At 39.7% G+C, this 16,161-nt stretch overlaps 4 protein-coding genes across 4 annotated transcripts; all 4 read right to left on the bottom strand.

Moving 5' to 3' along the window:
* Positions 1-2,212: 2,212 nt before the first annotated feature.
* LOC137714528 (uncharacterized) lies at positions 2,213-2,713 on the bottom strand. Its single transcript, XM_068453750.1, has one exon. The coding sequence runs from the start codon at positions 2,711-2,713 to the stop codon at positions 2,213-2,215; it is 501 nt and encodes a 166-aa protein (XP_068309851.1).
* A 1,169-nt stretch (positions 2,714-3,882) lies between these two features.
* LOC137738117 (acidic leucine-rich nuclear phosphoprotein 32-related protein-like) lies at positions 3,883-6,944 on the bottom strand. Its single transcript, XM_068477743.1, has 2 exons — positions 5,677-6,944; positions 3,883-4,370 (listed from the first exon to the last, which is right to left on the bottom strand). The coding sequence occupies exons 1-2, from the start codon at positions 6,790-6,792 to the stop codon at positions 4,089-4,091; spliced, it is 1,398 nt and encodes a 465-aa protein (XP_068333844.1). The 5' UTR covers positions 6,793-6,944; the 3' UTR covers positions 3,883-4,088.
* A 1,263-nt stretch (positions 6,945-8,207) lies between these two features.
* LOC137746834 (plant-specific TFIIB-related protein 1) lies at positions 8,208-10,886 on the bottom strand. Its single transcript, XM_068486848.1, has 3 exons — positions 10,180-10,886; positions 9,865-10,023; positions 8,208-9,243 (listed from the first exon to the last, which is right to left on the bottom strand). Exons 1-3 carry the CDS (start codon positions 10,774-10,776, stop codon positions 8,473-8,475), a joined length of 1,527 nt encoding a protein of 508 aa, XP_068342949.1. The 5' UTR covers positions 10,777-10,886; the 3' UTR covers positions 8,208-8,472.
* Positions 10,887-11,647: 761 nt separating this feature from the next.
* LOC137716913 (uncharacterized) lies at positions 11,648-15,805 on the bottom strand. Its single transcript, XM_068456267.1, has 3 exons — positions 15,386-15,805; positions 15,065-15,286; positions 11,648-12,139 (listed from the first exon to the last, which is right to left on the bottom strand). The coding sequence occupies exons 1-3, from the start codon at positions 15,623-15,625 to the stop codon at positions 12,059-12,061; spliced, it is 543 nt and encodes a 180-aa protein (XP_068312368.1). The 5' UTR covers positions 15,626-15,805; the 3' UTR covers positions 11,648-12,058.
* Positions 15,806-16,161: the final 356 nt, after the last annotated feature.

The following is a 16,161-nucleotide window of genomic DNA, read 5'->3' on the forward strand; positions in this document are numbered from 1 at the left end:
ACAGCACAAAGTGAGGTATGGTAAAAACCTAGATAGGTTAGAGAAGGTTGAAACCTAAGACACTGTGGAAAAGTGTAAGCCGTACTATGAAAACCAATGGATGAGATGCAATAATTAAAACAGACGACACAAAGACGAGAATACCCTTAGTGAACCTCATGTTTCTGATTAGATCACGTGACTAGTCAGAATGTTGAAATTAATTACAACAAAAGTAGTTAAGTGCAACAAGATGAAACCATGAGAGAAGATAACACATAAACATAAGAAAACACGCCACAGATACAAAACCTAGTACCATTTGAGCTATAGCCAACTGAATTTTAAGAGAAAATCCAAGAATAAACAAATTCAATAACCAAGCATCCAAGACAATTTTGATAATAAATATTCGACAAAACAATTACATTTGAAAGGAATCATGCAATGAAATACTTCAGAACCAAATTTTTATGGATACACAATGAAGGCACAACACAGATTAACACTTGCTCATACCACATCCATGATGAGTCCATGTATGGGAAAGAGATTGATGACAACCCATGAAAACTAAGTTTCACGCAAGTAAGCAAGGATTTGATTCAAAAGCTAACCAAACTTTTAATAACCCATTGAGATTAAGTCACAATCCTCACAAAAGAAATTAACCCAATATCTAAACACAAAACTACTCACAATGAAGAACCAAGCTTGACAGAACTTTTGAGATGGCAAATGTGATACGGAGCACATGACCATAGATATGATTGGAGAGAATTGCATTTTGGCAGTCCAAGACACATTTTGACCTTTTCTTGAGACAAAGAGAAATGAATTGAATTTTTCATGACATTGCATGAGACAATACTTTTGAGAAATTTTCCCTTCTCCCCTTTTTGAACCTTTGATAACTTTGCTCATGAGTGAATAGATTGAAGCTCAGATAAATGATTTTACTTTTGAGATGGTCTGAGCACAATGAAAGACACACTAGGTGGTGTTTTGTATTGGAAAAGTCACTTAGCCCAATTTATATAGAAGAATTGTCACTACACCTCAATCAAGACCAAAGTAAGCCTAACCCTTAAATCAACAAGAGTGCTTTTGTCAAATGAAACAAAGATTTTTCACAAACTATTTGCCATAACAAGGGGAACCTTTGACATCACAGAGAAGGAATTAACAAGGTTAGTCTACAAAATGCCAACATGTGAGATAGTTAAGAAATGCACAAGGTGACAAACAGACTCAGTTGATTGACAAGACAGATGCAAGAACAGGAAAAGAGACATCAAAAGGTTCTCAAGGTTCTCAAGTACATCAAAAGTGCACCTGGACAAGGTATTTTTCTGCCTTCTACAAGTTATTGCAATTAATGGCATTTTCCGATGCCGACTGGGCTAGATGCAAGGATATGAGAAGGTCAATAACGAGTTATGTATTTTACTCGGTCAAGCACCAATTTCTTGGAAAACAAAGAAACAAACCACTGTATCCCGCTCCAGTGCAGAGGCCGAATACAGTTCCATGGCCATTACATGTTGCGAGATTACATGGCTGAAGAACATCTTGAAAGATTTGAGAGTTATCCATCCACAACCTGTCACATTCTTTTGTGACAATCAGACGGCAATACACATTGCTTCGAATCCATTGTTTCATGAACGAACAAAGCATATAGAGATTGATTGTCATATGGTAAGAGAGAAGGTTCAAGGATGAATGGTGCATACAGTCTACATATGAACGATTGATCAGCCAACTGACATATTCACCAAGTCGTTGAGTTCAACATAGTTTGAAACGCTACTCATCAAGTTGGGTGTCATTAACATACACTTCGACTTGAGGGTGAGTGTTAAGGAAGATATCTCAAATTGATGAAGTCAATATTGTATAGTGTAATTAGTTATTCACTTACTTGTTTAGTATTTGATTTCCCTTGATTATAGGATTCAATATAGGATCACAACTGTATAGCCTCTATAAATTGCTGTAACCCAATTCCGTTAATAATACGAGAAGAAGAGTTTCAGTCACTTTGTAATTCTTTGATATTCATTACTACTCAAAGAAGAAAGGAAAGTTGGGAAAAACATCGTAATGGCATATTTCTTTTAGATAGATACCCTACACATTATCCTAGTAATTGAAAAGCATGATAAATTGGAGGACCAACCAACCGTGTCCACAAACACAAGATAGGATTGTATCGGCCAATAATCCCAACTCATCCAAAGCACTGGTCGGTTGGGATTGGACCTGGAATGTAGCCATTTTGAACAAACTGCAACCCAAACACCACCAAAATGGAGAGCAAGGACAAGTAAGACAGACCTTCAACAGCACCCAACAGTCCAAAGGGTCCGTTGGGCAGACCAGACCCGGTTTTGGTTTTGGTGTACAAGGACCAACCCACAATCCCCAGGACGGCCAAATAGCTGACATCTTCGAGTGCGCCGATTGAATCGCCTGGTCCAGGTGGCAGGCCGCACCCGGTTGTTTTGAGGGTGTAAAGGGACCAACCAATCACTGGGGTGGAGATTAAGCCTCCTGCAATGGCTGTTATCTCTGCAATGGTGGGGGTGCTCTCATCGCTGCTTTCCCTTGCCTTGGCTGAAATTTTCAGGGGAGACACAAATCTGGTTGTTGTTGTTGTTCTATCTCTAGCATTGAAATTGTGAAATGGCTTTGGTAATAGTGAGGTGGATACTGGAGAAAGTAGCAACATACTTGAGGTTTAGAGAGAGAGAGAGACGGTGTTTTGGTGTACTTTAGAGAACCAATTTCTGAAAAATGGAAGGGTGGGAAATGATATTAGCTTTATCCAACCGATATAAATTGGGGAAAATGGTTGGTTTTATTTCTTGATTGTAGCTCGATTTTTATTTGATTTATTTAATTCATTAATTAAAAAAAAAAAAAAAAAAAAAAAAAAAGAAGAAGAAAAAAAGAGCGCAAGAAAAGAAAATGAAGATTGTGTATAAAAATAATTTTCTGTGGCTTACACAGTGGAGAAGAGTGGCTTTAATTGTTAAAGGTTTAAACAAATTTAGAAATGTGAAAAATTAGGTGGTTATATGTCCCTTATTGAAAGCGACCCGAAACTACAGTGGCATGTTTTGTAATTATCTCTTTCTTTCTTCCATGCATTGCTAGCTCGCCCAAGCCGCTGGAAAGTAGAAGCACGCTATGAAATGCTTGAGCTTCGCTGCGAAGCTGCTTTTCTCAGCAGCTCACACAATCGCACGTGAAAGCTTGCAGCTAGCTTTTGAGTAAAGCCGTCAACAAGTTCAGCTCAGGAGCTTATGACCAACAAGCTTTATCTTTATAAATTGCTAATTTAATTTCGTCGCTCGGTACTAAAGTAGCACCTGGGTCGAAATACTCCATACACCCAAGTGCATCATATTTTGCATACAACCAAGTGCATCATATCATATTTTGCTGCACTCTTGCATATCAGATCGACGCCTCTAACATTAGGTCTCAAATCCCATAGCCACATGGGCATCACCCACCCCACAATCATTGCCACCTGGAACATTACTCGGACAAATCATAATTCCACGTCACCCGTAAATATATCAACAAATACACGAAAAACCCAACGCACATACCAAGACTCGAAGCCTAAATGCCAACATAATATACAAAGAGATACAAGGACTATCTACAGAGGGTTTTTACAATCCCCTCCCCACCATTTTTTTTATTTTTTTATTTTAAACGACGACCTCGTTGGACAAACGAACACATATCCAAAAAACAACAATTTTTCAAGTCTTTTTTTTCCCTCCAACTCTCCAATTGCTCTTCCCTCCTTCCATCCCAAACAAGAACCCCGCATAACTGTCATTTGAATAACATCCAGCAACGGCTACATGGTTCACCAACGACTTTTTAAACATCCTTAACATTTTATATATGTTGTTTGTCCAACATCTCAGGAAAATCCAAGTCTATTAACAACCAACCAACCAACCAACCAAATCTAATCTAATCTCTCTCTACGAGGTTTCTCTGTTTTTCCAAACTAAGACAGCTAAACACCATCAACAAAAACATTAAATACTGTCACCAGATCGATGATTACTGACTCTCTGTCAACGATGCTTCTTCGAAGACTTGCTGTACTCAACCACGTCATCATCTTCCTCGTCGTCCTCTCCATTGTCGTCTGAATCTGCATCTCCGTCTCTCTTCCGCTTGAGTTGCGATGACGACGAGGGGGGTAGCACCTCAACTTCGTCATCTTCTTCGTCTTCCACTTCTTCCTCTTCGCCATCTCCTTCTTCGTTCCCAGGGTCCATGTCACTGCCCCCAGCATCTTCTTCCTCCGCCTGTGCTACCGGTTGAACCAAGTAACCTGCTCCATAGTCCTCTTCCTGCCAGCCAAACATGTCTCCATAAGTTGATAAATTCAATAATTAACAAAACAGATGCTAAAATTCATACGAAATAAGTAGTCATGTAATTGCAGCACTAACAATAAATCCGCAACATATTAACTTCCAACACATTAAAAACAGACACCACATTGAGTAAACAAACAAAATCAACCCTTGTATAACCTATCAATCTTTCGTATTGCCTGGCAAGACTATAAGAACACTACTATGAAGATCATCTGCATCAAATATTCGACTTAGGAATCAAAATAGCTGGAACATAAGTGCGCCACACAGAAAATCTTAGAACAATACTCTAAATTCATGCAACCAGACACGGGGATAATTGGCTGCAAAATCAACAAATACGAGTACTAACATAACAGCAGTCAGAAAACAAGAATAATACGACTCATTAACATTTTAGCGAACTTCAAAACCGTGATCAAAGTCCAATCAAAATAAATACATCTTACCGCAAAAATTTTAAATAAATCTAAAAAAATAGAGAAAAAAGGGTCTTCAAAATCTATCGTAACACCTTCAATTTCTTCGTCCACAAGATATAATAACGCACAATCACTTGGAAAATTCAAAAGAAGAAAAATTCCCCATTAAAACAAGCAGTCCAGCAAGATATAATAACACATAATCACTTGGAAAATTCAAAAGAGAAAAAAAATCCCCATTAAAACAAGCAGTCCAGCAACAATGGAAGTACACAACACATAAGATAAGGCACAAAATAATGGTTTTTCTAAAAAAACAAGAAAACATTGTAGCAATAACACAAAATAAAAGTGCGAGGTTTAAAGGCATACTCTTCCATTTACCTTAAGATAACAGAAATTTTATGTTTGAGAAATCTTCCAAAACTTTATAATGAAAACAATTACCTAAGAATAAGGCAAAACAACCTAAATCATAGGTTTGAAACTTTCACAATATGCTATAAACACACAAAAGCACAAACATTATCTCAATATTTGAGCAGACACTCCAAAGAAGCAACCTCATAAACCTACAAGAAAACCAATCGACAAGTACACATAGATTTATGCAGAAAACCAATTTCAACCAATATGCACAAGATGCTCATAGCATAAATAGAACAGCAGCCATGTTTCTCCACTCCTGTAATCTACAAGAACATCATCCATAAACCGTTAAACACAGCCACAAAAATCAATCAATTAATAGAAACAAGAAGCAAATAAAATTATAGCATCCTGTAAATATAAAAGCAGACTACCAAGATTTAGAATTTAACAATGTAACAATGTTATTTAAAGGGATCTCTCACCTCTTCATCACCATCCTCATCCTCAAACTCTCCATCTTCCTCTACTAACTGCTCTTCCTCTCCGGTCTCGCCATTATCATCTTCATCTGCATCATCATCCTCCCCTTGCTCATGCCCATCAATCTCTCCCTCCGTGCTCGTCAACCGCCCTGTACTCTCCGGCTCTGCCAAATCCCCTTCATCATTGTCCACCTCCTCTTCCTCGTCATCTTCATCATCATCGTCGTCATCATCATCCTCATCATACTCAACCCCATCTTCCTCATCATCACTATCCTCAATCTCATGAACTTCCACCACATCGTCATCCTCGCCATCCTCATCGATTTCTTCACCAGAATCATTCTCATCATCCTCGTCGGGCTCCTCCTCATCCTCATCGCCATCTTCACCAGTCGCAGCAAACCGGAAGCCGTTCTCAGCAGGGTGATTCACTCCGTTCACTCTCCCCGCAGTCACCGTCTCCTCCTCATCCGCATCACTCTCTTCATCCTCATCAACATCCACAACTCCCTCAACCGCCTCACTGTGCCCATTGGTCATCTCAAACGGCCGCTCCTCCCCGTCAATTTCACCACTCCCAGGATCATCCTCCTCGTCCTCTTCATCCTCCTCCTCATCATCAGATTCCGGCCTCTCGTTCTCATCCGCGTCCATCTTATCCAAATACTTCAACGATTTAATCAATCCAAAAACTCTGGATCGATAATCCTTGACGTGCGTGACCGGACACTCATACAGATCAAGCGAGACGAGCCTCAGCTGCGCCAGCGGCGCAAGATCCTCGACCTGCTGAATCCGATTGTTTGAGAGGTCGAGATCCCTCAGCGAGTCGAGTCCGGCTTCGACAAGGAATTCAAGGCCGCCGGCGATTCTGTTATCAGAGAGGATGAGCTTCTGGAGATTTCGAAGCCTCGGGAACTGCTCCAGGGACGAAACGCCGACGTTTGCGATTGAGAGGTGCTGAAGGTTCTGGAACTTCTCTAGAAGGCTCGGAGGGGGCAGGCGACCCTGGACACACTTAACGGCGCCGTCAAGGGTTAGGGCTCGAGCGGCGGCGTGGTCTGTCTGGCCCTCTAGCGCTGTCTCAACGGCTCGCTCCCAGATCTCGTCCATCAAATTCGAAACCCTAATTTATTTCATATAAAGAACAAAAATACAAAATTTCTCCCTAATTTTTCTGTTTTTTTCTATCATATATTTTCTGAAAAATCACTGGAGCTACGATTTTTCAATTCCCGGGAAGGACGAAAATGGGGAGGAAAACTGAAACCCTAGATTTATCCCAAATCATAGATTCGAAGAAAAAAAACGACGCGAATCCTAATCGTTTTGTCTCTCTGAGCCGCCTTAAAACCCTAGGCTTTTATATGTACGGACGGACTCTTCTGCAAGTAGGAGATGCTTCAGGAGCAAAAACAAGCAGAAAAAGGACCAAAAATGAAATTCCTCTCTCTACCTCTCCCTCTCCTCTCTCTTTCTCTCTCTACCTTCTCTCTCCTATTCGTATTGGGCGAGTGGGTGAGCGGGATAAACCTCTAGAGGGGGCTCGTTGGTCTTTTGCCCTTCGTGGCTAGGGTTCGGGGGCTGAACCTACCCGTATCGAAAAATAGGGGGGCCGTTGGATGTTGAAGGCACGGATCGGTGACGTGGATAAATAGACGGTGGAAATTGTAGTTTGTTGTGTTTGTTTGTATGGGGAGAGAGAGAGAGGTAGAGAGAAGAGGAGAGAGGATTTCGGCTCCGCATGAAAGAAGACACGTAACTGCTGAAGGAAATATCAGTTAGGTTACAGATATGCCTATGTGATCTGACCAAATTACTTGATTGCCACGATGCTTCGTGACGGAGCATTTGCGTTTCATGTTGTAATTTCCACGCCGCTTTTGTTTGTTTCCTAATATTTATCTACGACATGCTTTTTATGCTCGTTTTAACGTGGTAGTGAAACACCACATCTTTTGGTAAAATAGTGACGTAATCTTAGTTTGTTTCAGCTTGTACTTGTCATTTAACTTTAATTAAATTAGAGTAATAGTCTTTCAACTATAAATTCATTATCATTGATCTCTCAACTAATCAAAACATATAGTTATAGTCATTTTCGTCAACTTTGTCAAAATGAGTTATGTTGAAATGATCATTGCTACAATTGGTATAAGGTTAAATGATCATTACTTCAATTGTGTTAATGTTGAAGAACTATTTCTCCGGTTAGAATAAAGTTGAGGGACTATTGATACAATTTTTCTTATTTAATTCTTGCCCATTGATTTAGCCTCATGTGTATAACGTAACTCATTTTGACAAAAATTTTAACAGAGTTGACGAAAATGACCATAGCGGCACGTTTTGACGAGTTAAGGGATCAATGATAATAATTTTTTATTAAAAAAATTATTGCTTCAATTAAGTTAAAATTAAAAGACCATTGATACAATTTACTGTTTTAATTTTACGTCGTCTAATATGATATTGTTTTTTTCAGTTGATAAAAGTGTGACATGAGTTGGACTAACACGAGCACAATATGAATCATATCACACATTTTTTTATTTTTACGTTCCTTAAAAAAAAGATCAACTTGTGACTTCACTGTAATAGTCAACTCTTTCGGGGAGCCGCAAATACTAACAACTGCATTTAATCATATGACACAATTGACATGATAAGAAAATCGAATGCTTAGCCGAGTTGGGAGTGTCCTGTTTCTCACTCAAATACAGAAGGATTACGACGATCATTAGAAGGAAGTTACATCCGTAACGTTCAAGGCTATATACAACAATCACGCCACTAGGCCTCCCCACTGTGTCTGCCACTTTCACTTCCATTTTGTCCACCGCTGCTTCTAAGCTCGGTATAACCAGGTGCAAGCTTCGGCGGCAGCACATACATCACAGTTGGAGAACTTGATGTAGATGGGCACCGAAACTGCCTGGTAACTGGACATGCACCTGAACTTGGGGGGTTTATAGTATGAGTTGGATTAGGCTGTTGGTTAGGTTGGGGCTCGTCCGTGTCCATTCCTTCCACACCATTCTCATACTTTTGTCCTGCCGTCTTTAGATCAGAAGTCCCATATGGAACCTGGGATTGCCAGAAAGTAGTTGATTGATTCATCGGACCTTGAGAACTACCTTTACGCTCATACTCTTCTTTACATACGGGTGGTGGAATGTTCATGTCTAATCCCTCGTTTGGCTTGTTCGGTTTTCTTTCAAGCAGCTTTTCTCTCTCCAAATAAAGTGGTATATCAACAAAATCAACTTTAGACGATGAAGAACGGCCTGAAGCGATTACAGTGGTAGGGAATGCTCTTTCTGGAGGAACTGCAGGAGTGTAATTAGATGGGAGCAAGTCATCCCAGTTCTCCAAGAGCTCCTTGTAGACTTTTCGGAGAGTAACTTCAGTAAGACCAGTCACCTTACAAATCTCTGCCTGAGTTTTTCTCTTGTCTTCAAGCTGGCAGGCTAAATATATTGCAGCTGCGGAGATGCTAATGGGGTTCCTACGCGTGCAGAAGCACTTGTTGATGACAACCTCTCCAATGTGAGTTGCCAGTTTCTACAAGAAAGTATGTGATCATGGACTTCATCAGGAGAACAACTCAAGTTCAATACTCTCATCATAGAACACAACAATTTAAGTCACAAAAAGTTAAGTTCAAATCTGTAGTCTGTATATTGAAGATATGAGTGCAGGCGAAGCAAATAAGATGTGGCTTTGGTTATGAAGCATATAACACAACAATTTAAGTCACGGAAAGTCGAATTCAAGTCCGTAATCTATATATTGAAGATATGCGTGCAGATGAAGCAAATAAGATGTGACGTTGGTTAAGAAACTGTAATGTTATTTACACAGTTATTAAAAATGTGCCTCCATTTAGCTTTCAATTACACTGGAACTAGCCAATCAAGACTAGAATCCAGCAGACATCGGTTTCAATAGCTGTTGTGAGATAACACCCTTTCAAAACTTGTAACTCCAAAATCTGTTTTTGTACTTATTACAGAAAAACAAAATCTTTTCGATTGCACATACAATGCCAGTGCCACATTTCTTTCCTTCAGTAATCATCTAACCATACAACAAGAACGCATATGCATCCAGAAGACTCATTTCAAGTGATGTAAATTCAATGAGCAGTCCAAGTGGCGAATTCAGCATCGAAACAAAAGGTACCTGAGCAGATTTATTGAGCTGGAGGAGAGTGCAAAACCGCGGCATATGCACCGATATCGAATTGCTGTTGATGGGCTGACTAAGCTGCAGTGCTTCTCCAAGTATCTTAATGTACTTGCCAATTTCTTTCTGGGGCACATTTGCTGCAATGGAGATTTCCTGCAATACAGAAATCAAAAGCGAATTCACAACATCCATAACCCGAAACAACCACAAAACTCGAAAACCCATCATCAAAATCCAGACTTTGAATAAAAAAATCAGCTCAAAACGCATCCAATTACAAACCCAATTAGCACTAATGAGTGAAATTACCTGGAGGGTTCTGGGCTCTTGGGCCTCTCTGATAGCCTGGACCAGAGCAGCAGTCGCGAGAGCTTCAACGCTGCGATTCCGCAAGCAAGTGGTGGAGCAGCAGTCCCTGAAGAGCTGAAACGCGTGGTCCGAGATGTCGTTTTCCAACCCCAGAATCGAAGCGACATCGATGATTTGCATGTAGGCCCTCAGATTATCGACCACCACGGTGGACGACGACGAGGATGTGGAGGAGGAGGAGGTGGATTCGAGGGTGCGTTCCAGCTCGGCGAGGTGGCCGGAGAAGGAGAGGGAGGAGCGGAGGAAGAGAGGGTTGGGCTCCAGGGCCCAGGTGGAGAAGGCGGTGATGAAGCCGGTGGGCAAGAAGGGGTCTTCATCGTCGGCGTCGTTGGGTTGCTGGGTGTGGGGGAGGGTGGGGAGGTCGGAGGTGACGAGGCAGAGAGGGTTGTCTTGGGCACGGAGGTGGAAGAGGTGGTGGAATTGAGATTGGCGCTCTTCCACCACACGGCCGCACGACGTGCACTCCGTTATCGAACGACGGGAGTTGGTTGTCGTCGCGCACCGTGCTTGGCCGGTGGAGCAGTAGGGGCACCTCATTTCTGTGGGGTTTGCGAGCTGAGTGTGCTGAGTCCGCCGCCCAATTCTTCAAAGATCACTCTTGCAAAAGGTGAGGTAAGAGCTTCTAGTGGTGAATGTGAATTAAAAGTGTATGAGTATTGGTTGTTAACTTGTTATAGAGCAATGATTTTTTTAGCACCTTTGTTAAAATTTTCATTCAAATAAAGGGTTTAAAGAGGTAAAAATTGAATAGAAGTTCTAACAGAGTTAAATAAAATAACTATTGTTTCACATTATAATTGATTTAGAAATCAATACTCATAAAATTTTAGTTCAACGGTCAAAGTTTCAATTGGTCAACATTAGGAAACTATTGCTTTGATTTTCTCTACAAAAATTGATTTTATGAACAAATAAAAAGTAAATAAATGGATACAACATTGTTGTTTAGCAAAGAATGAATTGTCCATGACAATAATCAAACAATTTCTGATCTACCAGCTCATATTATGAGATTAAACTGTGGCGTTAACCCAAATATTTAACGTTTTGTCAACCTAGTAAAGTTTGATTCATTTGTGAGTTAAGGACACATTTGAATCTAGCGTAAGAATTCATTTCTCATTGCATACAATTACAGTTACACATGTATGCATAAACTTTTGTTTTGATGAATTAGATAATTAAATGACTTAATTACATGTGTGTGTTATCAATATTTGGTACATTAGTTCCAATCAAGAATGGAAATTGAAACACTAAAAACACATTTATTCGTTCATTCTCCATTCTTAATATCCAATTTACGGGTGAGTGACTATGTCATTCTCCACTTTTGATAACCTTTTCGTTTCGATGGTGTATGTAGATACTTGGTAAAGATTTTGTCGATGGGGTTCATATTTGATATCAGGATTCACCTTCAAAGTATCAAACTTTGGGTCCCACTGTAATTCAATCAATTCTGTCAAAGCATCATGTTGAAGGAGTAATGCTAACATTTTTAAGTTTACATGAAAAATATGCTTCAGAAATTCCGCTCACTTGAATAATTGAATTTATAAAAATAAAAACGAGAGAATATCAAAAGCAAAATTCCTGCACTCTGAACTCATCTACTCTAACACCACACACACGGCAAGACTGATATCCAAAACTGGAACATTTAAGAACCTGATCAAATATATAGTTTTGCCCTATGAAAAACATAACAAGAACCGAGTGTGGCCGTGCGCATCACTACCACTCGACAGACTCTGGGCATGTTGTAGATGCAGGATAACGGAGACTTGAACGATGGTCCTCAACATTAATGTAGACATCATCGACCACTGCCCGTAGAAGTCACCAGTTCTCTACCTCTCTCTGCTTGCTTCAAAGTCTTACTAAATTCTCGTGCGCTCTGATAGAAAAGGACGGAACATGTTAAAACTTACCATGCGTAAACAGATTGCCAAGCTAAGATATAGGCATCTATAAATTTACTTGCAGATATTAAGGAACCAAATAGCAAAGCTTGGTTATATCATCAGGGCACATGCAAGGAAATGATTCCTTAGTCAAGATCAAGATGTTCATGCCAAGAAACTAAACGAGTAGGTTTCATACATAGGTTGAACTTCTGAATTAATTATTCACATCAACCGCACGACTATGTTATCTTATGAGAACATGTGCCATTGTTGTGATTGTGTTGGGCATGACACAGGAATACAAAGACATTCCTACAAGAAACTGCAAAAGGACATAGTTTATTTTATGACTCCAATTACAATTGACATTCTCCTATGATAAACAATACACTTAACTGCCAAGATCAATCAAAATTCAATGTTTGGAAAGCTATCTAATGCTTATTATGCTTTAAATTATAGTCTTTACATAACAATATATCATCTGCTGAACCAGTAGAAAGCATCAATTTAACATTTGAGGCCTAATTTGTCCCTTAGAAAGCTAATTCACCACACCTATGCTGTCATGCTTAACAAAGTCTTCAATTCCGAGGAAATTGAAGCAACATAACATAATTTACCCAACGAGAAAACTGAACTCAGTAATCTGTTATCTCAATCTCATTTTTCTGCATTTTTCTCCAAGAATGTAGAATCAAATTTTTGGGAGGAACATCCTCATCCAGACATATCTCAACATGCATTAACTGGAAGGGAGTGAATCTCACAGTCCTATAGCCAAGGAAAACAAGGATGTAGATCCAAGAAGGTAATCGCCAGCCTCTCACCCTTTCCAACTCTAAATAATTCCCACCGCCTCTCAGCTTCATTTGCAGAATGGATCGATTTAATGCTTATACAAAGGGTAAAAGTTCTTGGCCAAGTGGCTTCTGCCTTTGGTCAGCTGACAATCTGGGGTTGCAACTAAGTCGGCTAAGGAAACTAATGATGTACTAAAATAACTTCGATTGCCCATGAGTTTCACTTCCAGAATGGATCAAGTTAATTCTCATACAAAGGGTGAAAGTTCTTGGCAAGGAGGGACATTTTGGCTTTGGTCAGATGACAATCTAGGGTTGCAACTAAGTTGGCTAAGAAAACTAATGATGCACGAATGGATCCAACTAATCTGTGGTTGCTCATCTGGGTTTGCCACTCGCATACAAAATGGATTCAGTTAAGCTTCATATAAAGGGTGAAAGATAATTCTCAGAAAATAGCTTTGGTCAGCTAACAATCTGTGGTGAAACCTAATTATTGTTAACCACGTAGCAACCCAGATTCCGTAGGCAAAATGGCTATTGAAATTCCACAGCCAGCCAATGTGGCTAGAAGTCCTGTTTGTCACTCATCCTAGCCTAAATTTCGGCACATAATCAATTGAAAACCGAATTCAGACATTGACCAGGGCAATCTCAAGCAACTAAGGTCACTTCGGCACCTAATCAATTGAAAACTGAACAATGACAGATTTCGGTTGAACTCAGACATTGACCAGGACAATCTCAAGCAACCAGGTCAGCATGTTTTCAAGTGCTCCCATAAAGATTAACCTAGAAACAATTGATAAAAGACCAACACAAAAACTGATTATCTAGCATAAGTCATCAATTACCATCCTAGTTCAATTGATTACGATGCCAGGCTCAAGCAATAACGCCCAATACATCGGAGCATCCAAATCTAAATTCCTACTTAACGCCACCCAATCTTCAAAACAATGTAAGCAAAGAAATTTTGAATTAGTGCTGCTCTGTTGCTTCCTTGGTAATCAATAATCATTAACAGGTTAAGCGGAGATGAGGATGCTTCGTTGGATGTGTGGGCACACGAGAAAGGATAAGATTAGAAATGAGGATATTCGAGGTAAAGTAGGAGTAGCCAAAATTGAAGGAAAGATGAGAGAAAATCGTTTACGATGGTTTGAACATGTGCAAAGAAGGCCTACTGACGCTCCGGTTAGAAGATGCGACTACGGGACAAAGGTTTAGGGCCGAAGGGGTAGAGGAAGACCTAGGAAAATTTTGGAAGAGACTAAGAAAAGACTTAGAGTACTTGGATCTAACAGAAGACATGACACAGAACCGAGCGTAATGGCGTTCTATGATTCATATAGCCGATCCCACTTAATGAGAAAAGACTTCGTTGTTATAAAAACTCTGAAATATATTCAACTTAAATATACACAAATACTCTCAAATTTAACAATTAAATAAATTAAAAGCTTTTTAGCTACTGTTGCCTCGAGCTTCGGTCCAACCTTACCTACACTTCTACACTCCACCACCACAACCCTATCCCCTTCGACCTTCTCATCACCGACATTGAGAGCCGCCGCGGTTATCGCAAGTGGGATCAGCATAATTTCTATCATGCCTTCAACGTATTTTTTCTTACTAATATCATTTTTAGTTTTAAATATAAAAATAGTTTTTAAAGTTAATCCACATGTCGTTATATGATTGTATTTGTGAGACCCACGTGGCGCCAGATCATTACACTAACAGAGCAATTGACAGATTTTTCACGAAAAAACTAAAATGATTCACGACGGACAAATTCAAAGAAAGACTAAAATGATTCACGACAGACAAATTCAAAAACACTACTATTGATTATCATTCATTATTAAGGACCAGGTTAAGAAGTTACGTGAATGTCACGAATCATTTTAGCTAAAAAGCCTTTAATTTATTTGATCATTAAATTTGAGGATATTTGTGTCTATTTAGGTGAAATTTTGGATATATTTAAATTAAACTAACCCATAGCACTAATTAAAAAGGCAATGCAATGTCCAGCTAACGAGCAATGTAGCTTGATTAAGTAATCAAAAAAAAAAAAAGAAAAAAGAGAAAGCATAGGGTACTCACTGCAGATTGCACCGGAGGCGGATCGAGATCCACAGAGACAGAGCGGACGGACATCTTAGCGATCTCGGTTATGGCTTCCTCTCGAACACCAGGGACGTCACTTGTCAACTCCTCATAGGCAGCCTCAAAAGCTTCCTGCCAGAACCTCGGTAATCTGATCCGACGGCTATTGGTGTACACATCCCACATGTGCTTCACCACCTTCTCCCTCCCTTCCATTTCCTACACCACCACAAAAAAAACCCCAAAATCCCCATTAACCAATCAAATCAGAGATCCAACCAAATCGACCCACAAAACAAAAACAAGAAAATATCATACAAGAACGTCGAGATCGTCGTGAATGGGGGAGTTGAGGTCGTCGGAGAGGCGGTTGAGGTTGCCGGCGGACCACCGGAGCGTGACGGTGCCGGTGAACATGGACCAAAACGCGAGCAACAAAATCGCGGCCAAAGCCCAGAACTTGTACCTGCCTTTCCCGAGTATTAGACCCGAATCCGAGCTCTCCTTCTTCCCGCTGCTGGCCGCAGTCGTTGTTGGAAAGCCGTCGCCATCCTTCATTGCTGATTAATCCCACGCAAATTGAGTTTAATTTAAATTTAATCGCCCAAAAATCTTAATTTCTTTTTGTTGGTTTTTATTCTATTTTTGGAATCTGGCTGTGACTCTTGTACTCGCTGTGCACATTGTGAGAGTAAAGGATCCAACCGAAGGAGTGTTTGCTTTCCTTGTTGGATTTTCTGTTTCAGAGAAAGAAGGTGTGGATTTTTCATTTAATTTAAATATATATAATATGCGGGCCACCACAATTTTCAAATTTTAATTTTGAATAAACTGTAAAAATAGTGTCTCAACTTTAGCTAAATTGAAACAATGGTCTTTTAATTAAAATTTCATTATCATTGGTCTCTCAATTCATTCAAAATGTGTAGTTGTAGTCTTTTTCGTCAACTTTGTTAGAATTTTGTCAAAATGAGTTATGTTGGAAAGACCATTGCTACAATTGGGTAAAATTGAAGGATCATTACTCTAATTAAGTTAAACTTGATGAACCATTTCACCAATTAGATTAAAGTTGAGGGATCATTGATGCAATT

This window comes from Pyrus communis, chromosome 1 (genome assembly GCF_963583255.1).
Source record: "Pyrus communis chromosome 1, drPyrComm1.1, whole genome shotgun sequence".
In the NCBI taxonomy this organism is placed as follows: Eukaryota; Viridiplantae; Streptophyta; class Magnoliopsida; order Rosales; family Rosaceae; genus Pyrus; species Pyrus communis.

Bases quoted from the DNA above. Each gene is read 5' to 3' on its own strand.
- LOC137714528 (XM_068453750.1), bottom strand. From the start codon at position 2,713: ATGTTGCTACTTTCTCCAGTATCCACCTCACTATTACCAAAGCCATTT.
- LOC137738117 (XM_068477743.1), bottom strand. From the start codon at position 6,792: ATGGACGAGATCTGGGAGCGAGCCGTTGAGACAGCGCTAGAGGGCCAG. The intron at 4,371-5,676 runs GTGAGAGATCCC...TTTGGCTGGCAG, and splicing joins ATGAGGATGGTGATGAAGAG to GAAGAGGACTATGGAGCAGG.
- LOC137746834 (XM_068486848.1), bottom strand. From the start codon at position 10,776: ATGAGGTGCCCCTACTGCTCCACCGGCCAAGCACGGTGCGCGACGACA. The intron at 10,024-10,179 runs GTAATTTCACTC...TCTGTATTGCAG, and splicing joins AAGAGCCCAGAACCCTCCAG to GAAATCTCCATTGCAGCAAA. The intron at 9,244-9,864 runs GTACCTTTTGTT...ACTTTCTTGTAG, and splicing joins AGCTCAATAAATCTGCTCAG to AAACTGGCAACTCACATTGG.
- LOC137716913 (XM_068456267.1), bottom strand. From the start codon at position 15,625: ATGAAGGATGGCGACGGCTTTCCAACAACGACTGCGGCCAGCAGCGGG. The intron at 15,287-15,385 runs GTATGATATTTT...GTGGTGGTGTAG, and splicing joins ACGACGATCTCGACGTTCTT to GAAATGGAAGGGAGGGAGAA. The intron at 12,140-15,064 runs GTGAGTACCCTA...CTTTTCTATCAG, and splicing joins CGCCTCCGGTGCAATCTGCA to AGCGCACGAGAATTTAGTAA.